The 25,481-nt window shown below is 40.5% G+C and overlaps 1 protein-coding gene across 5 annotated transcripts in view; it reads left to right on the forward strand.

Annotated features, from left to right (window-relative positions):
* Window positions 1-25: 25 nt before the first annotated feature.
* The window catches only part of LOC124137729 (arf-GAP with coiled-coil, ANK repeat and PH domain-containing protein 2-like), a 138,128-nt gene continuing 112,672 nt past the window's right edge, over window positions 26-25,481 (forward strand). For all 5 annotated transcript variants that reach the window (XM_048391643.1, XM_048391647.1, XM_048391644.1 and 2 more), the window contains exons 1-2: window positions 26-205; window positions 16,607-16,664. In XM_048391643.1, the coding sequence (XP_048247600.1) occupies window positions 153-205; window positions 16,607-16,664 (111 nt within the window). In that variant the 5' untranslated portion in view covers window positions 26-152. The remainder of the gene's footprint in view (window positions 206-16,606; window positions 16,665-25,481) is intronic.

Here is a 25,481-nt window from a genome sequence, read left to right on the forward strand (position 1 = left end):
GCCCTCTTGTGACTAAACCGGAAACCAATATGGAAGTAGGAGGTTACTGTTTATTGATGTGTTGAATTACTTTCCAGCTTCGGTTGGCCATGGATAATCACAGCGTTCTGTGCTCATTACTTTGATATTAGGTGATCTTGTGAATTATAACTATGAAGCCAGCAGTTGATTTTAAAGAATGTCTGAAGGATTCCCCCAAATTCCGGTGAGTTTTGAGAAAGCAGGTGTCTATCACAAACACTATACCACAATGTCAGAGTGATGTATCGTGTAAGTGACAGATCATCAACTTCGGTGACAAATTTTGCGTCAATATTTTCTCATTCCTATTCTTTGTAACGCTTAAAAATATTTCTTTCTTATAACACATATGAACATTTATTTATTTATGTTATTCATTTCATACACACTGGTTATGAATCACAATGATTCATTAGTTTAGTTGATGTTTTTTGTATGAAACCTGTTCGTGGTGCATGATTTTGAGACATGTTTTAAACATGTTAAATGTAATAAAAATAATCACTGAAATTCTGTGTTTGCTTAAAAAGACAACATATACCTAGCCACCTTCAGATAAAAAATAACGCCAATATAAGTTTGATTTGCAAAATACAAATAAATGTGCCATGACACCATTTTGTCAAAATGAAAGTAAAAATTCCAATTTCATGCATACAAAAAATTCAACCTTGTCAACATACAAATGTGTTTGAGGATAATTACAGACGTATATACAAGATGTATATATCTATACATATCTATCTGTATCTTTTGGTTAATGTATTGTATAAAGATAATGTAGGAGGTAGTCTTATGAACTGATAATACCACCTTTTGCAGATGTGTTAATTTAGTGCATTCACCACAGTTTATTGCCATTATAAAGAGCAACCCTATGGATCAGCAATTGTCTGAAATTGCACCTGAAGCTCAAGGTTAATTACTTGATCCTGTTAATAGCAGGAATGTGTGATTGGATTGATAGTGATAAACACTACTGCCTGTCAGCATACTAGTGTGTATTGCCTGAATACTGTATACATTCTCTGCCCCTTGTAACAGATTAGTGGACTGTGGTTGAGATGTATGTTGTCATGGTTGTAGAACATCAACTATTATTCCGTATATGATCATGATTATTTTGCCATGACCTCAGAAAAATCAAATTGTCTCTTTCCAGGAAGATGATAGCTAAACGTAATCAGATCAGGTGTATAAATTAATGCCAGATGTAATAGTGTTAACATTAGAAACCCCAAAATATTTTGCAATTTATTTTTTCTATAATATTATTAAAGGCAAACAGGCTCTTACTACCAGTTTACTTGTTGATCTATTTGTACCTCTTTGGGGCAGTTGGGTAGCCTAGTGGTTAAAGCGTTCGCTCATCACGCCAAAGACCCGGGTTCGATTCCCTACTTGGGTACAATGTGTGAAGCCTATTTCTGGTGTCCCCTGCCATGATATTGCTGGTATGTTGCTAAAAGGGGCGTAAAACCATACTCACTCACTCTTTGTACTGTGTGATGACATGAATCTTGTGACATTGATATAAATGGTCATGATTTCTGTTTTGCCTGCAGACCCTTCTGCACAATTGGTTTGGCCTTTTGATTTCTTCTATGTCAGATTTTTCAGACTGAATTAAAGAGTACCAAGCATTTTGGAACTAAATGGGAAGTGTTGACATTTGTTGTGTAATTCGTTGTGATCAAAAACACAATGTCAAGTATAAGAAAACCCACATATTTATGCAGAATGATTAATTTATGCAGTCTATTTTTTGATTAGACAAATGCATCGAATAATAATTTAACTGATCTAATTAATATTCACACCCAGAGTATTCACGTTTCTGGCTTCATCGATTTTTCATTTAACACGTTTAAAATGTTGCAGAATGTATTTCAGTTAACCATCTTTAAATAACATCTAATTGCTTTTCCAATGAAGAGACTTGTAGTGGTTCCTTAAGTCCCCAGTACTTCATTCTTATTATAAGAGCTGACTAAAAACGTAATCAGAAGGTCAGGCACTCTCCATGCTGTCAAGTCCGTGGTTGGGCTGATTGTGCGCAACCTTCCCCCAATGGTGGATTGTTGCTCATGCCTTCAGTCACAGGTTTGCTTGGTCCAGACTTGATTCATAACAGGCTCCATGATGAACAACATTCACGTCCTCATTAATTTCTAGGAATAATAAAACTATATTCATATTGATGCACTCACAATAGGACATTTTAACCTTTTTATCTGACTTTTGGAAATTTTGTTAAATATCAAAATATCAGTTTCAGGTCAGTTCAATGTCTAGAACACTGACTGCTTGACATGACATGACAATTTAATATTTTTAAAGGAAGTACATAATATGAACAAATTATACAAATATTTCCATTTCATTATCATACAGAATGTGGTCAGTGCATGAGAACTAAAACATTTTCGAATTGTAGGACAGTATTGTATTTTTGTATGAAATACCCACCTTAAAACTTGTCAATTCAGACCTTGCTTGTGTCTTGTTTCTGGAAGTAGCTGTTTCTCTAAAGATAGTCCAGCAGGTTCAATATCCAGGAAATATGTGTGAAAGCTTCTAGTTTATTGACGTTTATTGACAGACATAGTTGTCGTTTCCTTTACACAATAATCTATTTGAAAAGCAAATAACATAATTAGGAAAGTTTGACTGTACATCATGTCACATTCTGTGGAAAGTGATTACTTTCCTGTAGGGCTGGGACGGGTCCAAATATACTACCTGGGTACCCACCCCTATTACCCGACCCTACCCGGGTACCTGCTGTAGGTCTTGAGAGATAGGTACAAACTGTCCGATTGTGAAAAGTTTGACCGAAGCCCTGGCAAAATGTGTTTAGATACACGTATAAAACGATTGGTCATGCATACACTGAAGTTTCCTGCATGAAGTTTCATGTTTATTCAAACATATAAAAGTCAGAAGGAATGGGTGCATAGTCAGAAAGAAATGGGAACATTAGTGACATGTAGTGTAACCATGGAGTTTTAGATAATGTTTGTCATTAAACAATATACCACGTGACTAACCATGGGTCTGGGTAGTCCTGTGGGTACTGGGGTCCTTCTCAGTACCCATCGGACCCGAGTTACCCATCCCAGCCCTACTTTCTTGACCTACTTCAGCTGTCACATTTTTCTTGTCCTAATGATACAATCAATGGGTTGATAGGAGTGTTCTAATGCATCAATGCTATCCCAATATCCCGAGGCTAGTGGAAATAGATTAGGACAAGTGAAATGTGATCATGGTGATGGACACTTTCCTGGTTGTCGAGATGGTTGTTGCAGTTTCTATCACTTGTTGCTCAATGTATCTTCCTACCTTGCTAGTTTTGACCCTCTTTGCCCGGGAACCTTGCATTCTGGGCATTACTGATACATTACTGTTGCATTACTGATGTATTACTGATACATTACTGATGCATTTCTGATGTATTACTGATACATTACTGATGTATTACTGATACATTACTGATACATTACTGTTGCATTACTGATGTATTACTGATACATTACTGATACATTACTGTTGCATTACTGATGCATTACTGATGCATTACTGATGTATTACTGATACATTACTGTTGCATTACTGATGTATTACTGATACATTACTGATACATTACTGTTGCATTACTGATGCATTACTGATACATTAATGTTGGGAATGTCTAAACTACATGAATATACATGTTTCAGGGTTTTACTTGATGCACAAATGTAGAGAAAGGACACAGATATCTTTTTACTGCGTCTTGAACGATGCAGAATAACATTCATTGTACCTACACCTCCTCAAGAGCAGTTATGTATGTCTGTGATTTCACCCATCAATCATGACCACTGTCCATTGATTCATTCCCGGCTCTAAAGTAATTATCTAAACATACAGCACACTACACCATATCAATACTTTACAGGACCCTCATATTGCCTGCAAGGACCCTTAAAATGTATTATTAATATTAGGGGTCCCCTGAACCCCCACCTTTGTAAGTCAAGGTAAAACCCTGATGTTTTTCCAGACCATTTCACTGGGAATGGTACTGTCCAGATTAATAAGGTTTCAGTGTACATAGGGTACAAGGAGATTTCTTAATTGAAATGCAGAAATAAACTGTGAAATTAGCAAATGATCACATGAAATACCCAGAGCTTCAGATAACTTTTGAGCAATTGAGTTTTTACTCTAGGGTTTCTATTTTAATTGGATTATTACATTTTTCATTGGGTAACCAATATTTTTTCACTCATCTGTTCATCACTCTCTTGGGTTTTTCCAAAATAAGTGAGCATTTTAAGATTTAAAAAAATGAAATAATGTTTTTGATGTATATAACTGTTCTAAATTATAAATTGATTCGGAAAGTAAATTAGCTCGTTATCATGGTTATTGTGTTTCGGAAATTAGCTCCTTTGTACGCATGCTGTAAAACACTGAATTATGTATTTACACGAGAAATAAATTGTGAAATGAGCACAACATCAAAGAATAGTTAACAAATTATTTAAAACATAAGGTTTATAATCACAAGCCAGTACAATGAATCGTATGAGTGGCAGCAGCAAGAAGTAATACGGTAGGCAGTGCATTCACGCACGGCCAGAATTTGTGTCACTTTCAAATGTCAAATGTCTTGAAAGAGGCACATGCTTTGTGCTTGAATCCAGAGTGTTGTTGGAAGCTGGAAGGAATTCGACATTTTCAGATAGGTATCCTGTCCACACTTGGCAAGAAGATAAGATGCAAGTCAGGTCGCGAAAGGCCTCGAATCTCCGTTGTGTTTCTCTTATATCGGTACATGCCAACTTTCGAGAAACTGTCCCATTCCGAAACGTCTCAAACAATCAAATTGGTTATTGTCTTTGAAAGGCATTTAGAAGCGATACACATTAGGAACATTATTTATGGATGTCAACTTCTTTCTTATGAGGAACACAACGTTTCGGAGTATGTCAATAGGTGAAGGAGTAAGTTTATACTCCGAAACGTTGTGTTCCTCATATAAAGTGAGTGAGTGAGTGAGTATGGTTTTACGCCGCTTTTAGCAATATTCCAGCAATATCACGGCGGGGGACACCAGAAATGGGCTTCACACATTGTACCCATGTCAGGAATCGAAACCCGGGTCTTCGGCGTGACGAGCGAACGCTTTAACCACTAGGCTACCCGACCGCCCCTCATAATAAAGAAGTTGACATCCATAAATTCTCTTGCTAAGTTAGTTATAGTTGTTAACAATCAAGGGAGGTAACTCTAAAAAAAATCACACTTCCTGTTACAATCTAGCCACGATACCACGAGAGACATTTTTAGAGCATTTAGTTCATTTGCTGTCACTGAAAATTACTACAAATAAAATCACAACAATCTCCACTGCCACATAACAAGATTGTGAAGATTCCAGGTTAGAATTGTTCTGTTGCAACCCATGCTTGTCGTAAGAGGCAATTAACGGGGTTGGGTGGTGAGGCTCGCTGACTTGGTTGATGTGTTATTGTAACCAAATTGTGTAGTTCGATGCTCATGACATCCATGACTGGATCATATGGCTCAGACTTAGTAATGTATAGACCTCTGTCAGATAGCTGGTTTATTGGTGAGTGCGGCGTTAAACAACAAACAAACAAACGTGACAGCAGGTTAGGGTCACTGAGCATGTACTATTTGACATGAGACAAATATCATTTACTGATTGAAAGTGCCATACTTCAACTTGACTAAACAATGCTAAATATGTTCTGGGTGGGTACCCCACACTCTATGAGGGCTGTGTATTTAAAAATAATGTAAGTTGGCAAACAGTTTTGTTATGGTCAATGTTGGTTGGGCAGGTTGCCTGAAACAAGGGCCTTTTTTATGTGGCCTAATGGTTTTATGTGGATACTTATGCAGGGTTAAATGTTGTTGGTTGGTTGGCTTGTTGTTTTACGCCGCACTCAGCAATATTCCAGCTATATGACGGCGGTCTGTAAATAATTGAGTCTGGACCAGACAATCCAGTGATTGACATCATGAGCATCGATCCACGCAATTGGGATCGATGATATGCATCAACCAAGTCAGCGAGCCTGACCACCCGATCCCGTTAGTCGCCTTTTACGACAAGCATGTAGATTTGTCTGTCTGACATTGTGTATGTCTGCTATCGCTAAGAGTGACAAGGCAATGAATAAATATGATAATTTGAACAATAGAATGCCATGTGCAGTGTGGCATTGATACTCTGTGGAGGATAAGGGTTCCATGGTTAGTGCCTGGTTGTGGGTCTTCTCTGGGACTTGTAACATGATAGGTGTGTTGGGTGATTGTGTTTACAATAAATTCATGTTTTGACACCATTTGGCCTCTATGGCTATCAACAAGGTTTCCTGGTTTGGAAGAGACTCTATTGGGGGTTACCGTATTCGACGTAATAAGCGCCAAGAGCGCTCTCAAAATTAGAAATAGGGAGCTCTTTTTAGAATATTATTTTGAAAGAGTTGAAAGATAAATTTCGTGGTTTATGCTGACAGCCTGAAATGTTTATAAACGAGAGATATATTATTCCAGAATTTAATTGCCCATTGTTAAGGGTGCATATAACACACAAATGTGTATTATACGCAAATAAATAAGTCTTGTGTACGTTGATCAATCGGAAGGGGTGCTAATTGGGATTGTTCACTTGTCAATTTATTAGCAAATATCGTCGTGGGCGCTTATTAGAGCAGGGATCTTGTTATGTTGAATACAGTATTATTATTTTTTATCTATTACATATGGGTGAGAAAGAAAAAAAAACTTGCAGTGTGTCATTGTATATTTTGTAAATTGCAGAAATCGGGGCCATGTAATGTGGGGAAGTTCTTGTTGAGGTTGCTATCACAATCTTTGTTTCTTTTGGGTTTTTTAATTCAACACAAACATTCTGTTTGTCATTGTTGGCAGTTTGGAGAATATATGGAAGTGCAGATAAATCCCAGCCTTGCACAGATTACACAGAGGTTGGTTGGAGATGGTCCACAATCCTATTGTCAGGCCATTATCAGGATGGCAATGCTGCTAGCCCTGGGTGACATTTCACACCATGCTGCTGGCCTATCGGAAACATAGTCTTGATTGAGCTTGGCACACTGACATTTATAGGTGGGATTTACTCAATGTTATAATAGGCTGATATTCACTTCGGTTTATCAAATTCAAGTTTTGCTTGTTATTGCTGTCACTTGGATCAGATATTGAGTTTTGTTATTGTTTAAGGTAGAGTGGACCATTCTGTGGCAGACACCTTAAACATACATTTGTCGAAACGTTATTTCATAAATATACATGAAACCTCTACTGCCAGGGTCATTTGATTTTGTACCCGTGAAGATCCGGGTAGAATAGGTTTTCAGCAACCCTAACTTGCCATAAAAGGTGCTGTGCTTGTCATTAAGGGCAACTAACATAATCGGGTGGTCAGGTTCGCTGACTAGTTTGATGCATGTGATCTTATCCCAATTACGTATATTGATGCTCATGACATTAATCACTGGATAGTCTGGTCCAGACTCTATTATTTACAGACTGCCGTCATAAAGCTGGAAAATTGCTGAGTGTGGCGTTAAACAACAAACAACAACATCATTTGTTTTTGAAACCCTGGAATCTGTGTTGACCAAGGTATAACCTAATTTAGTCTTACGGTCTGAGGGGCGGCCGGGTAGCCTAGTGGTTAAAGCGTTCACTCGTCATGCCGAAGACCCGGGTTCGATCCCCGACATGGGTACAATGTGTGAAGCCCATTTCTGGTGTCCCCCGCCGTGATATTGCTGGAATATTGCTAAAAGTGGCGTAAAAACCATACTCACTCACTCACTTACGGTCTGAGGTGCAGCAGCATACTGTACAAAGTTGTGTCCCTTTGTTGTGAGAGGATCTGCTGGATTGTCTTGGTGTCTGTTCCTTTGTCAAGAGATTCATCGGCAATGACCCATGTAACTTTGGACTTTCCTCTCACATTGAGGTGATGTTTTTTGACAGTCTCTCGTTTAACGCCACACTCAGCAATATTCCAGCAGATTATGGCAGGCTTGAAATAAACAAACCTATACCAGACAATCCAGTGATTGATAAAATGAGCAACAATCCACACACATCAGTGTACAATGACATATATTCAACTAAGACACAAAGTCTGACCACCAGATCCATTAAGTCACCTCTTACGACCTGTAAAGGTTGCCGGGGCAGTCGGGTAGCCTTGTGTAGCGTTCTCTCGTCACGCCAAAGACCCTGTGTCGATTCCTGACACGGGTACAATGTGTGAATCCCATTTCTGGTCTCCCCCGCCGTGATATTGCTGTAATATTGCTATTAGTGGCGTAAAACCGTACTCACTCACTCACTCACTGTAAAGGTTGCTCGGGACCTCTTTTAATCTGGGATCAAGAGGGTTCTGATTTTCTTTAATTTGGCAGAACATTTTCAAAATGAGACTAAGGAGTGAGTGAGTGAGTTAGGTTTAATGCCGCTTTTAGCATTAATGTGGGCGGAAAGTCCGAAATGATGCAGGTCTCGAACGTTTACCACTTCTGTGAAACCCACAAGCATGGTGCTCACAAACCTAGAAATATAATCAGGGCGAACGGGGATTCGAACCCACAATCATAGGTTACTGGCATGCGCAAGGGATGCAGCGAATCACGGCGCCTTAGACGACTGGGTCACCCGTGCCCCCTGAGACTACGGAAGCAAAATCTAGTGAGGGTATGGCTCCGATTTGACTTCTGGTTGTGTCATTGACATTCTGAACCAGTATTTCACTCTGACACTTGACTTGCTTGAAATTCCACATCACTGGCTTTTGCCATAATTTGGTTCGAAACATTTGTCTAAAAGCCTTTTAATTTTATCAAGATCCTCACAGGGTTTTATTGTTCACTGAGGTCTAAACTGGGCGGTCAACGAAGGTGTCACAAGAACGGTTGGAGCTAGCTTTGTAACATGCCGTATTCACTCTAAAGATTCCCTGAATGTATAAATGCTGGCAAGTGGAGCACCCGGACAAATAAATGCATGTCATGTAATCCTACTGCCCCACACAGATCAAGGGGCGGTCAGGTAGCCTTGTGGTTAAAGCATTGTCTCGTCCCGCCGAAGACCCGGTGTCGATTCCCGACATGGGTACAATGTGTGAAGGCCATTTCTGGTGTCCCCCGCCATGATAATGCTGGAATATTGCTACAAGCGTCGTAAAACCATACTCACCCACTCACACAGCTGATACTGCTTGCATTGTCAATGAAACTGACATGGCTGTGGCTCTGAGTGATTCCAGTTATATCACGACGTGTCTGCTTAATGTGGGAGGAAAGCCCGAAGTGGTGCAGGTCTCAGACGTTTACCACTTTGGTGAAACCCACGAGCTCGGGTATGGTGCTGACAAACCTAGAAACATAATCGGGGCGTACCGGGTTTCGAGACCACAATCATAGGTTTCTGGCGTGCTCAAGGGACGCAACTCTGTACAGCGAATCGCTGCGCCTAAGACGACTGGTCCACCCGTGCCCCCACTGTGGCTCTGAGCAGCATTCTAGAATGAACACTGCCATGAGGTAACTGAAACATTGTTCAAGGTTGATAAGCAGAACTCATTATGAGGGACAACATACATTCAGAGGTGGTCACATTAGATCACATTCTATTTTTCTGTATTGATTCAACAGAACGGATGCAAAAGCCATAATCAGAAAATATAGCACTGTTTTTCTGATGAATTAGAACCATGTAACCCAACATTAACTTTATTTTCGAGATGATTAATAAACGGATGCATTTTATGTGTAGTCACTGTCCTTTACAACCAGAAGAAAACAGGGCCCCATTTCACAAAGCAATCTTAGCGCTAAGATGATCATAACTCCCCTTACTTTAACATAGACTTATGACAGTCGTAGCTCTGGCATCGCTTTGTGTAACGGGGCCCTGAGTCTCCTCTGAGAGAGGGATAATACATGCACATGTCGCCATTGTTACTGAAAAAGTATTAACCATCCTGTTTCCTGAAAACAATATTTCTTTATTCTTCAACCTAAAACGACAGACCCGGAAGTAATTTTATGCCAACAGTTGGCAACAGATATGTTCATTTTGATCTTCCCAAGCCCCTCAAAGCATGAGCCATAGCTGTTGTTTGTCCTTCAGCCAATATCCCAACATGCCCAATGATGTGATGTTACTGATAGAACCTGTCTCTCTTTCCCTAGCCTTGCTCCAAGGCTGTACTGAAAGAAAGGTCCATGGACATGATGGATGTGTAGATATTCTATCCTCCTGATAGGCAAGTCTAGATATGTTGATATGTGGACAGTCTCTTGGGAACAAGTGGTTCTTATTATTTGAATAATCTAGAAATTTAGATTTAAACCAATAATTATTGCCTTAGAGACTTTGGCAAGTCTACTCTTTCCCCTACTGCTAAATTCATGCTCATGCTCAAAGTTCAAAGTTTATTGTCATGAACAATGAGGACAATGTGTGGTCATTAGTCATGATAGAAACTGAATTTAGTTGTTTAGGCAGATATCTAATTTCACTTGACATCACAGGTGCTTCAACAACAACAAAATTAGTTGTTTCTTGGAATAACTGAATGATCTTCATCATCTGCTATGCATCATCATCATTGGGGCATGGGTGGCCCAGTCATCTCACAGTTCGCTGTTCAGAGCTGCATCGCCTGGACCAGTAAATGAGGCACGCTGGATACGTGTGATTGTCACAGGGTTTGAATCCCTGTTTGCCTTGATTATGTTTCTAGGTTTGTCAGAACCATACCCATGCTTGTGGATTTCACCAGAGTAGTAAAAGACTCTATGGTTGGCTTTCCTCCCATCTTCCTGAGTCAAGGGAGTTAACTAACTGTAAAAGTCCATTTTCCACCCTGGCCGAACAAGGCTGTAATTTCTGGGCTCGATCGTAGCGCCACCTGTGGCTATTACAGGTTATGTCCCTTCTCTGTCCCTCCTATTGACCAATCAGATTCCACCTCTCATATCACATGCATTTGTTTCTGCATTCCAACTGTTGGTAATCATGTGACAAAGGACAAGCTGTCCTTACAAAATTGCCTCTGTTTTGTACAACACCATCTTCCCAAGGCAAGGAGTTAACTGACTGTAAAAGTCCAGTTTCCACCCTTGGCTGGAATTTCTAGGCTTGGATATAGCACCACCATTGGCTATTGTGAGTAATGTCCCTTCTCTATCCCTCCTATGGACCAATCAGATTCCATCTCTCATATCACTTGCATTTGTTTCAAACAAAATGGTGGCGACTAGTTATGACAATCAGACTGATAATCAAGATACTAATTGTATTAAAACAGGTCTTACTTCGCGAAGTGCATCAAATCATGTGAGCACCTGGATTTAAAACATGACAGGATTGGAAAATATCTGTTGACGCCAGGCAATCAACTGAATTTTGCATGGCAGCTGACGAACCGGGTGTTGATTTCGATACACGATTTTTATTGGACTATGCATAGACTTGTTAGTCCAGCCAAAATATAAGTCCATAAGTCAAGCCTACTTCGGCAAGGGTGGAAACTGAACTTTTATAGTCAGTTAACTCCCTCGCCTCGGGAAGATGACATCAAGCTGACATGCCATGATATAGTTGGTATAACTGAGTTGGTTCGTGGGATAAAATATTCAGGGATGTCTGCCTGTGTGGAGGTTGTGGACATCTTTAGACACAATTTATGGATAACAACTTCTTTCATACTGTTAAGGTGACGTTTCGGTATAGATCCTTATACCGTTGTCAAGCAAGACTGAATGAGGATGTTGTTGTTGCATTAAGTGTTTAAGAGGTCGCCTTCTGCCTAGGCAATTTCGGCTGACCCGTCCCTCTTTGGGACTCCTGTGTGTGAGTAGGGTACACACATCTATTGTGAGTTTGGTGTTCACATAATTTCTGTTTTCTTATTATCCCCCGCCGCGCGAAAGCGCGAAGCGGGGGATATAGTATTCACGACCGTCCGTACGTCCCACCTGTTTGTTGCCGCGATATCTCAAGAACTAAACACTGGATTGTCTTCATATTTGGAACTATGGTGTATATACAGACTCCGCAGACACCAGTCGGTTTTGGTGACCTTGATCCCATTTTCAAGGTCACAGCAGACAAATCTGCTTTTAGAGTTGGAAAACGGTGTTGCCGCGATATCTCAAGAACTAAACACTGGATTGTCTTCATATTTGGAACTATGGTGTATATACAGACTCCGCAGACACCAGTCGGTTTTGGTGACCTTGATCCCATTTTCAAGGTCACAGCAGACAAATCTGCTTTTAGAGTTGGAAAACGGTGTTGCCGCGATATCTCAAGAACTAAACACTGGATTGTCTTCATATTTGGAACTATGGTGTATATACAGACTCCGCAGACACCAGTCGGTTTTGGTGACCTTGATCCCATTTTCAAGGTCACAGCAGACAAATCTGCTTTTAGAGTTGGAAAACGGTGTTGCCGCGATATCTCAAGAACTAAACACTGGATTGTCTTCATATTTGGAACTATGGTGTATATACAGACTCCGCAGACACCAGTCGGTTTTGGTGACCTTGATCCCATTTTAAAGGTCACAGCAGGCAAATCTGCTTTTGGAGTTGGAAAACGGTGTTGCCGCGATATCTCAAGAACTAAACACTGGATTGTCTTCATATTTGGAACTATGGTGTAAATACAGACACCGCAGACACCAGTCGGTTTTGGTGACCTTGACCCCATTGTCAAGGTCACAGCAGGCAAATCTGTTTTTGGAGTTGGAAAACGGTGTTGCCACAATATCTCAAGAACTAATCGCTGGATTGTCTTCATATTTGGTACTATGGTGTACAGGCGGGGGATATTTCGTCACTCTGTGACAAATACTTGTATTGATATGATTTCATTTTTATCCTTGGCTGCTCTGTTTATAATGAATGAGGAACATGGTACAGAATATATATAGTAGATGGAGGATTAACAGTAGATGATAAACAGCAACAACAATTGCATACATGAATGGGATAACTTGAGTAAGTGTTGACAGAAGGATATTACTGTTACCATGGTTACAACACAATGGACAGAGAACACATGGGTGGAAGCCAATGGGACATGAAGCCAATTAAACAGGATAAGTTTATATAGGTGTAGTGATTATTGCTTATTGAGTTTATGGTAGGCAGATGGGATGAAATAGGCATGATCTCTGTTGATTGATGGCTTGTGGCGGGGAATGTGGACTGCTTCTGTTAGTTTTCTTTTAGTGAAATCATGGAGGTTGATGGAGAGGATGTGGACGTTGTCCCAGTTGATGTTGTGATTAGGGCAGTTGCTGATTTACTGTCTGATTTGATGATTGAGGTTTTGTACTCGTTGATTCTGGTGTTGATGGGGCGGGATGTTTCACCTACGTAAGATTGTCCACAGTTGCAGTCAATTTTATAAACTAAGTAATGCCTATCAAACAAGACATCTTTCGGGTTCAAAATTCTTTGTATTAGCGTTACAAAGGCATGGTTGAACATGTTGAATTGATATCAACACTCATTATTTTATCACCTCGTGTTGATATATTTGATATCAAAAGGAACTCCATGACATTCTCTATGTACTTCAACCTCCCCAAGCTACATGTGGAGGTTGAAATACATAGAGTGAGTGAGTGTGTATGGTTTTACACTGCGTTTACCAATATTCCAGCAATATCACATCGGGGGACGCCAACAAAAGGCTGAAATGTTTCGAGGATCTTACCAAGTGTTGATATATTTGATATCAAAAGACATGAGGGAGAGATTCTATTTATCATTCTTTGAAAACTGTAATCATGGTAATAGTCAGTGTCTTGAGTATAAAAAGTACAGTTAACATCTTCAGTGACAGGGAGATTCGTGATGTCATCTTAGTGTGACGTCAAGGTAACCAATGATGTCATCTTAGTGTGACATCAAGGTAACCAATGATGTCATCTTCGTGTGACATCAAGGTAACCAATGATGTCATCTTAGTGTGACATCAAGGTAACCAATGATGTCATCTTCGCGTGACATCAAGGTAACCAATGATGTCATCTTAGTGTGACATCAAGGTAACCAATGATGTCATCTTAGTGTGACGTCAAGGTAACCAATGATGTCATCTTAGTGTGACGTCAAGGTAACCAATGATGTCATCTTAGTGTGACATCAAGGTAACCAATGATGTCATCTTAGTGTGACGTCAAGGTAACCAATGATGTCATCTTAGTGTGACATCAAGGTAACCAATGATGTCATCTTAGTGTGACGTCAAGGTAACCAATGATGTCATCTTAGTGTGACGTCAAGGTAACCAATGATGTCATCTTAGTGTGACGTCAAGGTAACCAATGATGTCATCTTAGTGTGACGTCAAGGTAACCAATGATGTCATTTTAGTGTGACATCAAGGTAACCAATGATGTCATCTTAGTGTGACATCAAGGTAACCAATGATGTCATCTTCGTGTGACATCAAGGTAACCAATGATGTCATCTTAGTGTGACATCAAGGTAACCAATGATGTCATCTTAGTGTGACATCAAGGTAACCAATGATGTCATCTTAGTGTGACGTCAAGGTAACCAATGATGTCATTTTAGTGTGACATCAAGGTAACCAATGATGTCATTTTGGTCTTCAAAGCATTTTGATGCCATTTAATTCATGATGTAGCATTTCTCAGGATAGTTCCTGAGAAAGTCAGTTTCAGGTGGTAACCATGGTAACAGCTGTTACCTATTTGGTTAAAGACAGATTAGGTGTTCCCTGGTCTGAGGAAACATTCGCGAGAGTAGAAGGAACTTAAATCAATGCTTGGTTGACAGCAGGGGATAATACTTCAGGGACAAGTGCAAACTTTTCCTCAGTAACCAATAGGTGAGAAAACTGTCGGCCTTGACGACTGAAAACAGTGGGTTCTTGTAGGAAGTGACCTTTACATGATGTTTACAGGACATTCTGGTTTGATCGAGTGTATTGCAAGAGTTGGAGATACTTTGTTTGTGTCTCTACAGGAGTGTTTTCATCATGTTTATCATGTTATGGGTGTTAGATTCTTGTGCAGAAACTATCAAGACTTTGTATTTTTCATGGATCTTAAATCATAGTAATAAGTGATGGTTGAAATTGTTTTCTGAAGCAAAATTGAAAACAGTTTATAAATAATGTCTCTGCCTGTTGAAACAAGGACTGTTTTGTACTAAGTCTATTTTTTTGTATTTAGCGATACTGTAAACAAGGGTTTACAACCTGCCACTTCACATGGTAACATTTATACCTGTAATGATGTTATTGTATAGATGTGTGGTACACCTACATGATGCCCCTCCCAACGTCTTTTCCCTCACCCTCCACACATCTTCCTCCACCCACACCCAACCCACCATCTTCCTCCACCCACCACTTTCCCCCACCCACAACCTTCCCCCACCCTGACCTTACCCATATCCCACCTACCATCTTCCCCCACCCACCATCTTCCACCATCCACACCCCACCCAATATCTTCCCCCACCCACATCTTCCCCCACCCCTACCCTACCCACACCCCACCCACATCTTCCCCCACCCACATCTTCCCCCACCCCTACCCTACCCACATCCCACCCACCATCTCCCCCCACCAACCATCTTCCCCCACCCACCATCTTCCCCCACCCACAATCTTCCCCCACCCACATCTTCCCCCACCCACCATCTTCCCCCACCAACCATCTTCCCCCACCCACATCTTCCCCCACCCACCATCTTCCCCCACCCACACCCCACCCACCATCTTCCCCCACCCCGACCTTACCCATATCCCACCCACCATCTTCCCCCACCCACACCCCAACCACCATCTTCCCCCACCAACCATCTTCCCCACTCACCATCTTCCCCCACCCACCACCTTCCCCACCCTGACCTTACCCATATCCCACCCACCATCTTCCCCACCCACCATCTTCCCCTACCCACCATCTTCCCCATCCCGACCTTACCCTCATCCCACCCACCATCTTCCCCCACCCACCACCCTCCACCGTCCCGACCTTACCCATATACCACCCACCATCTTCCCCCACCCACCATCTTCCCCCACCCACCACCTTCCCCCACCCCAACCCCAACCACATCCCACCCACCATCTACCCCCACCCACCACCCCACCCAAAACCTTCCTCCACCCACCATCTTCCCCCACCCACTACCTTCCCCCATCCCGACCCCATCCACATCCCACCCACCATCTTCCCCCACCCAGACCCCATCCACATCCCACCCACCATCTTCCCCCACCCACCACCCTCCACCGTCCCGACCTTACCCATATACCACCTACCATCTTCCCTCACCCACCATCTTCCCCCACCCACCACCTTCCCCCACCCCGACCCCACCAACATCCCACCCACCATCTTCCTTCACCTACATCCCACCCACATTACACCAAACAACAAGCATTTCCCCCACCTGTAATGAATAGGAAATATGCCCTTGATAACGAGGGATGTTACAATGGTGTCTTTACTTGCAGGGCATCTTTGGAGGAGGCTGAGTCGGACATCGAGGCCCTGGAAGCTCGACTAGAGCGGGTAAATATCAATTACATTTCACATTCTTCACTACTATATACAGGGACGTGGGTGGCCAAGTAGTCTAAAGCATCACAATTCGCTGTGCAGAGTTGCGTCCCTTTGGCACACCAGAAACCTATGATTGTAGGTTCGAATCCCGGTTTGCCCCAGTTATGTTTCTAGGTTTGTCAACACCATACCCGTGCTCGTGGCTTTCACCGAAGTGGTAAACATCTGAGACCTGCATCACTTTGGGCTTTCCTCACACATTAAGCTGACATGCCGATTGACTGAAATAATGTCTAAAGTGACATTAAACCCAACTCACTCACTCACCCAGTACTATATACAGCTGGAAGTAAATCAGACAAAGTTTCCTTATAACCGGTACATCCTTCTTGGCATGGTGCAGTAGCCATGCATGTCAAAACTGAACTGTACTATTTGGGGTAAGAAAGCAGCTCAGTGAAAACACAATTTGATTGTTCTGTGGCCCATAAAATAATTCAGTGTAAACAAAGGTAACAAACAAAGATCTAAGACAATAAATATTTTGATTCCGATTACCCTTTATTTTAGTATAGGGTAGGTAGGTATGGTATATAAAACAAATAATTCTATAGTGGGGCCTTGTGCTTGTTGCCTCCAAATTTGAAAAATGACCCACATTTTCAAATACAATGGGGCATTTTAACATTGTGCTGTATTGGCAAGTAAGTGTACCTCTGGATAATTGAAATTTTCACACAAAGAGACCATGTCAGAAAATTCCTCGCGTGAACCCTGAAATAATTATGTTAAAAATTGTAAAAGGGTTTGGGAGAGCGCCTTTGTTTTTTATGTCAGTGATCAAGCAGAAGAGAATGAACATAGTTCTTGTTGATGAAAATCAGGCTGTAGTGATTACGTTTCGCTATATTTGATGGCTAGCCGTTCTTGTTGCATTTCAAACACAGAAATACATCCCCAGTACAGTGTTTAGTATGTGATAGGGTATTTCATTTTATGTATGGAACAGTTTCATGAGTCATCATGTGATATCGACCAATGAGTGATCTCGAAAATGGAAACACCTTTCTATATATCGTGTTTGCTTTGGGAAAAACCTAAGTGTTTGTGTGAATAACATGCACATCTTTTTCTTCACATCTGTATTTTTTAAGACACAAAAATATTGGGTTTGGATGGCCCTAAACATGATAAACTGATTATGTTCCACCTGCTGTGACATGGCGACAGTACTCTGTCAGTATGTCTGACTACGGCACAAAACAACAAACAACAAACAAAACAATAGAAGTCACATTACTCATGTTTCTAGTAATTAGGTGTAGACCAGTAAATGTACGTATAAGGCGTGTTTTTCATACCAAAATTAGGGGTCTTTCAAGGGGGTCGTTTTATACGCAGGGTTGAAGAGTTTTGATGTTTTTTCCCCCACACAGAGACACCAAGAGCACATAACACTGGAAATACTATGTCAACAAGTCGTCCTGACGTACGGAAACTAATCATGTAATTACACTGTCTGGTTATAAAAAGTGTTCATTGTATATCTGGACTTATGTTTGTAATCTATTTTTTAAAATTTGATTCAAAATTTGATTCAATATTGTTTCATTCATTTCGGCGAAATTGCATGTGAAGTGATCGGAAGATCGCACAACTGACCTTTATTTACAGCAACCATGGTCAGATTACTGCTATTGATGCCTTGTAACAAACTTTAGTGGATAGAGAATGGAAATATATATCATAAATGTCATACATTGACTCGCTGAAAGTCATATTTGTTGTAGTTTGACTATTATATGTCAACATAAAGTTTTCGCTATCGCGAGCAGGGATCATCAACGTTGATTGGGTGGCGATATACGGTACCTGTATGGAACTATTTATGCAAACCGAGCCTTCCTGGCATATGAAACTTTCATGTTCATTCCTAATACTGAGTGATGTACAAGTATCGACAAAGTGTTACATCCAGCTTCCTGGATGCCACGATGTGTGAAATCTTTAAGATCTTTGCTTCGTCAAATGGCTGCAGTCATGCTTGGAACTTCAATTATCACTGAGCTGAGTGGGGTTGGATAGATCATACAGCACAGTTTGGCAGGGATACCTAATTTGAGGACTTATATAAGCGTTAGGCGCTTAGAGGATCCTGGTCGGCACATGAGGGTCTAGTTATTCTTCATCTCTCTCCAAGCAGAAGGTTGTGTGATACGACCAGCAGCTTCTTATGTGAAACCTTTCGCTGATTGAGAGCCAGTCTGCCATGAAGATGTTCCCTGATTGGAATTCCAATGTGTGTTTTTTGGCCTTTCTTGTTGATACTATGTTATATAAAGGAGTTTAGTGAAAAGGGAAATAATGCCAGAGTGTGTGTTTTTCAGCGATGTCAGCATGGTTTCTGATGATTTCATTTTCTGGAACATTGACGTATTGTCATCTAAAGTGTTCTGAAGATCTTTTTCAAGTTTGGTAAAAGAATGTCCTTTCAAGAGGTGATAAAAGTATGAAAGTGTCTCTGTAATCATGGAAATATATTATGTTGGCTTAGGAATCTTATTAACACAGTGTTATAATTAAGAGGGACTTTGGGGCTTGCTTAAATAGTATTTGTGGTATTTGACCCCCAATGTCTATTGACCCCCTATAATTAACTGTTTTCAAGTACCCTGTGATGTGGTCATGAAATTAGATGACTAAGAGTGAGAAGAAATGGTTTGTTTGTTTGTTTGTTGTTTACACCACATTCAGCTGAGTTTCAGTATATTGTGACTTGTTTTTATTGTCTGTCTTTCTATCAGAATGGCAAATTTGAAGTCACTGGATTATCTGGTCCAGACTTGATTATTTACGTGGTGTGGGTATGTGGCTGGAATATTGCTGAGTTTTGCGTTAGACAACATACAGGATACTCTGAAGGCTATGATGGAAGGAAGGTCCAAGCACCGTTGAATGCTATGTAAATTGAAATACCGTATTTGCCATATTAAGCGTCCTCCCATAAGCGACCAACTTCTGGATAAACATCTACAGATTCTTTATAGGCACTCTCGACTATTACCAAAATTTTACCTAAAAGAGTCTTCATTTTCTAGTGGATATTACATTTTGTTTGACAGAAAACAGCATAGAAGGGGCATATAACTACCTCATATCTATTATCAAAAATGTTTTAGTGAACTAACTTTGTTCACTGTAACTCGTTCCCTGAAAACAATGTTAACAAGCACCTATCCATGTCACCTTTCTAATTTTACTACAGGGCTTATTATGGCGAATATGGAAATACAGTATAGAGGAACAGGTTGCTAAACTCCTGACCCGTGATATTATCAGTACAATTAGGCCAGACGAGCAAGGCCATTGTTTCTAATGAAAGTGAAAGTACGCCTTTAACTGTAATTTAGCCGAGAAAAAATGTTAATGTAGCAATTTTCCCGATGAGATTAAAACAGAAACAGGAGGTTGTCTACCGCCCTCTGTTACGAGGTCTGTTACAAGTTCTGTTACAGGTATTTTAAGACTGATGGGTGTTTTATTGTGTGCAGCAAGCTCCAGATTACACGGTGATTTAAGTGAGGAGAGGATGTGAAGGTTTGAGGCCAGATGCAGTGGCTGGGCTTGGGGAATGCACAAGCACCACTCTAGGTTAGACAATAGCCTTGCTCCAAGGCTGTAGTGAAAGATAAGTTTGGGATGTGTAGTAATTCTATCTCCCTTTTAGGCAAGTCTAGCTATGTGGACATTAAAGACACCAGTCTCTTATTGGGACAACTTGTTTTTATTATTTACATGATCTAGAAATTATGATTTAAGCTAATAATTATTGCCTTGGAGACTTGTGCAAGTCTAGTTTGACAACTTGGCCAGCAGCAACTGATGAGGAGATGGATCATTACCCAGTGTTAAGGAGGTTTGGGGGGTTCACTAATTTCATAAGTAGCGTTGTATGATGTATGACAGGTGTAATTGGGTGGTCTCTTTCTGGTCTAGACCCGTGAAGATTCCGGGGTAGAATAGGTCTTCAGCAACCCATGCTTGCCGTAAAAGGTGACTATGCTTGTCGTGAAAGGCGACTAACGGGATCAGGTGGTCAGGCTCGCTGACTTGAATGATGCATGTCATCGATCCCAATTGCGTGGATCGATGCTCATGATATCAATCACTGGATTGTCGGGCCCAGACTCGATCATTTACAGACCACCATCAAGCTGGAATATTGCAGAGTGCGGCGTGTAACAACAAACCAACCAACCAACCTTTCTGGTCTAAGGTGCCCAGTTTATTGTATAGTTATGTCCATTAGACTGCCAGAAACCCTACATCATGGGTTCAAATTCCAGATTCGCCCTGCGTATGTTTCTAGGTTTGTCAGCACTGTGCCTGTACTGGTGGGTTTCACCAACGTGGTAAATGTCTGAGACCTGCATCACTTCCGGCTTTCCTCCCACATCAAACTGACAAGGATGTCATATCAGTGAAATGTTCTAAGCAGCATTTAAACCCAACTCACTGTTTCTTTGTTGTGTGTTTTAGTCTAGTCACTCCGCCCAAGATGACATGGCTTTTCAGTATTTGTTAACTGATGATGGAGATTTTGTTCTATTTTTCATTAGGTTTGTTTCACTATAAATATGTTTTCATGCTACAATACGATATTATTTTTTTTAAATTTCTGTATTGATACAAGACAAGATGATACACTTGCTAAAATAAATTACTTCCTACTTGTTTAATGACCTCAGCGTTTTTATCAGTCAAATATTGCAAAATGTGTTGTAATTAGAGTTTCAAGTTCACTACTAAAAATAGCCACTACGAACATGTGTCTACAGCTAGCTTTCCTTTTGAACCTACTCTGAAATATTTATAGTAAGAAGTTTTCACGCGATTTAACGTAAATATGCATATTGTCATGATTGTGATACGTATCGTATTGTGACCTATGTATCGTGGTGCATATCGTATCGTGACCTTGCTGTATCGTGACCTTGCTGTATCGTTTACACTCCTAACTACAAACATGATAAGGAATGAGGTTGAATTGTCCCTTTTGACCAACATGAAACTGACAGATTACAGAGAAAGGTTCAGTAATCCTGCTGGAGACAATTGGCATTACAACATTTTCATGATTTTATCTACTTTGAAATGACATTCTTTAATATGATTACAAAGTATGAAATAAATCTTAGGACATTTACGATGACAAGCATTCTGGAAAACGAAAGGGATCTCAATCCCAGGAACATGGCATAACTTGAAACTATTTCTTTTTTAAATTTATTGTCAACTGATGACTAATTATTTTGTGTGTGTGTCACACCCTGAGAGTGTTATACATGATGGAGGCCTGTAATGGTCTGGAACTATTGGATTATCACAGTTTAGGCAATATCAGCTGAAGTTCATACATTTCTGTACATATTTGACTTCAGCAAGCAATGTTTGTTTGTTTGTTTGTTTGTTTGTTGTTTAACGCCACACTCAGCAATATTCCAGCTATAAGACGGCAGTCGGAAAATAATCGAGTCTTGACCAGACAATCCAGTGACTGACAGCATGAGCATCGATCCACACAATTGGGATCGATGACATGCATCAACCAAGTCACACCAACCAAGCCTGAACACACGATCCCGTTAGTCGCCTCTTACGACAAGCATAGTCGCCTCTTACGACAAGCATAGTCGCCTCTTACGACAAGCCCAGTCGCCTCTTACGACAAGCATAGTCGCCTTTTACGACAAGCATAGTCGCCTCTTACGACAAGCATAGTCGCCTTTTACGACAAGAATAGTCGCCTTTTACGACAAGCATAGTCGCCTTTTACGACAACCATAGTCGCCTCTTACGACAAGCATAGTCGCCTCTTACGACAAGCATAGTCGCCTCTTACGACAAGCATAGTCACCTTTTACGGCAAGCATAGTCGCCTCTTACGACAAGCATAGTCGCCTCTTATGACAAGCATAGTCACCTTTTACGGCAAGCATAGTCGCCTCTTACGACAAGCATAGTCGCCTCTTACGACAAGCATAGTCACCTTTTACGGCAAGCATGGGTTGTTGAAGACCTACTCTACCCCAGATCTTCATGGGTCAAAGCAAGCAATGACTGTCAAGAACATCAAATTCTATTGTATGTCAATTTATTAGTGTAGCTTATGCAACACTGTTGTTGAAATATTAAGCGCTTGGTCTGTAACGACCGCTTGGCCTCCATTACCACCCATTTTGGAATGTTGTTCAAAGAATAAATGTGAGGACGCTTATCAGAGACAATACAGTATTTGGTCCATACTACTTCAAGTGCCTGAACTTCCGCTGAGTGAGAATGTTGTGGCGGTATTTTTAGATGTAGATGATATTATCACAGTTATTGTACACATCTATATTAAATAACGAGAAAGATTATCAAAGGTTAGCAACAGCCGTTTCCAAGCTATTTGTGGTGATCCTGAATGTACCTGTCTTTGTCTTTGCTGAATTTACTGGGAAGTTAATTCATTATCGTATTTTTACATGTCACAACATGAGCGAGGTCGGTGGGCAACACGAGGAAGGATATTGATGAGAGAGAGAGACATTTCTATAGCAACTTGAACATGGATTGTATGGTCTCTGAAAGCCATAACATAGACTATTCTGAATGTTTATCTTTCAGTGCTGCTGTTTAGGTTGTGTTGAGATAATATTTACATTTGAGAAACAGAAATGTCAAAGTGGTTTAGAATCAGCTTGCTCTATTATAATGATCCTCATTTTCTTGTGCTTCATTTCTGGCACAAACATGGTAATGCTTTTTTGTTGTTACTTCTCCAAGAACTTAAAAGTATCATTTAGAATTTAATTCAATGGTTTTAGATTCCTGTTTACTGTTTTATAAGCTCACCTATTTTTTCAGTTTATCAGCTGATTGCTTGACCCTTTGTCCATCTGTCTGTCCTTCTACATTTTTAAAAAAATGTTGAACCAATAAGGCCAAGAATCTGAAATTTTGAAAAGCTGATTGAAGCTGTTTGTCTCTAGAATGTGTTCACAGAACAGCAGAATTCATGCTGATTTAAACATGGCTGTCATGGCGGCCATATTGAAAATACAAGTTTTTCTTATTATTATTCAGCAGTTTCCTTGTGAAATTTGATATGCAGCAAGTTTTGGTCTGGACGCTATGAGCCTGGATACAACTATCGGGATGATTGTGTAGTTGGTTATTTCTATCATTAATAACAGGGGCTGCTGCTTTTTCCATGCTGTACTGAGGCCTAAAACAAGTACATGTACGAGGGGTGTTCAATAAGTTTTGCAACTTCAATATAAGATCAAGTCACAGAATATCTTTTGCACTTTTATTTTTCAATATAATCTCCATTCACCTCAATACACTTATTCCATTTGTCCTTCAAGCTTTCATTACCACTTTTATAGAAACCCGCAGACTGGCCCTCTAACCACGCCTCTGTGGCAGCCTTTATGTCCTCGTCATCCTGGAAGCGTCTTCCACGTATGGCAGATTCAATTGCCTGAACAGGATATAGTCACTCAGGACTAAGTCTGGGCTGTAGGGTGGGTGATTTAACTGTGATTTAACTGATTTAAATGGAGATTATATTGAAAAATAAAAGTGTAAAAGATATTATGCGACTTGGTCTCATATTGAAGTTGGATAACTTATTGAACGCCCCTCGTACATGTCGTATGCGTGTGGTTCCAGCTCCTAACTGACCTTTTATGACCATGATATATGTCACTAGCATACTGTGCTTCACAGGAGATACACCAGTTTAGCGACACTTGCATACAGGGTTTTACTGACCTGCTGCAAGTTACCTGTTTTCAAAGAAAAAAACAAACAAACATAAGCAACAAGAAAACAGCTACAGTTTGGGAGGGCATGTGTTTGCCTCCCTGATCTTGTTGCAGAGGTTGTCAGAAAATATTATTCGAGCAAGTCACAGTGAATTTAGCATGTTTAGGATGAGTCTGTGGCAAATGATTTATACTATTATGCTTGCCTCCTCTGCTCTGTCTCCCCCCCCCCAAAAAAATAATTTTCTTTGAAAAAAATAAAATAGGGTCTATAGGTACCGTATTCGACGTAATCAAGCGCCCAGGGCGCTCTTAAAATTAGAAATAGGGGGCTGTTATTAGAATATTTCTTTGGTGGAAAAAACAGAGTTGAAAGATAAATTTCGTGGTTTATGCTGACAGTCTGAACTGTTTATATACTACATTTTTCCAGAATTTAATTGCCCATAACTAAGGGTGCATATAACACACGAGTGCGTATTATACACTAATAAATAAGTCCTGTGTACATTGATCAATCGGAAGGGGTGCTAATTTGGATTGTTCACTTGCCAATATATTAGCAAATATCGCCGTGGGCGCTTATTAGAGCGGGGCGCTTATTACGTCGAATACGGTACTTCATATTTCTTGTAGTGACTGATTTATGCAGACCATACTATCCTCGTGAAGGTGCAGCTCAAGAAAAGTAGTCGTTTTCCTCATGTCCCTAATTTGTCTATTTTTAGACGCGAGGGAAAACCCAGAATTCACACACATTATTTGCTGTCCAGAGAAGTTGATTTGTGATTCTAACAGTAAGATGTTTGCAGTGATATATTTATTGCCTGACTTCTGATGTTGATCACTTCTCTGACGAGAGTTGTGACTGGACTTAAGTAAGACAGTTTCCAGTACGTGGGTATCACTTCTCCCTCTGACTGGCTTGTTAGGCCACACTGAATGATGGGCATTCTTGCCGTGTCTCTGGGAAAACAAGATAGCCTTTGTCAAAACAAGATTCCACAGCATC

This window comes from Haliotis rufescens, unplaced genomic scaffold (assembly GCF_023055435.1).
Source record: "Haliotis rufescens isolate VD_foot unplaced genomic scaffold, xgHalRufe1.0.p SCAF_94, whole genome shotgun sequence".
Lineage (NCBI taxonomy): Eukaryota > Metazoa > Mollusca > Gastropoda > Lepetellida > Haliotidae > Haliotis > Haliotis rufescens.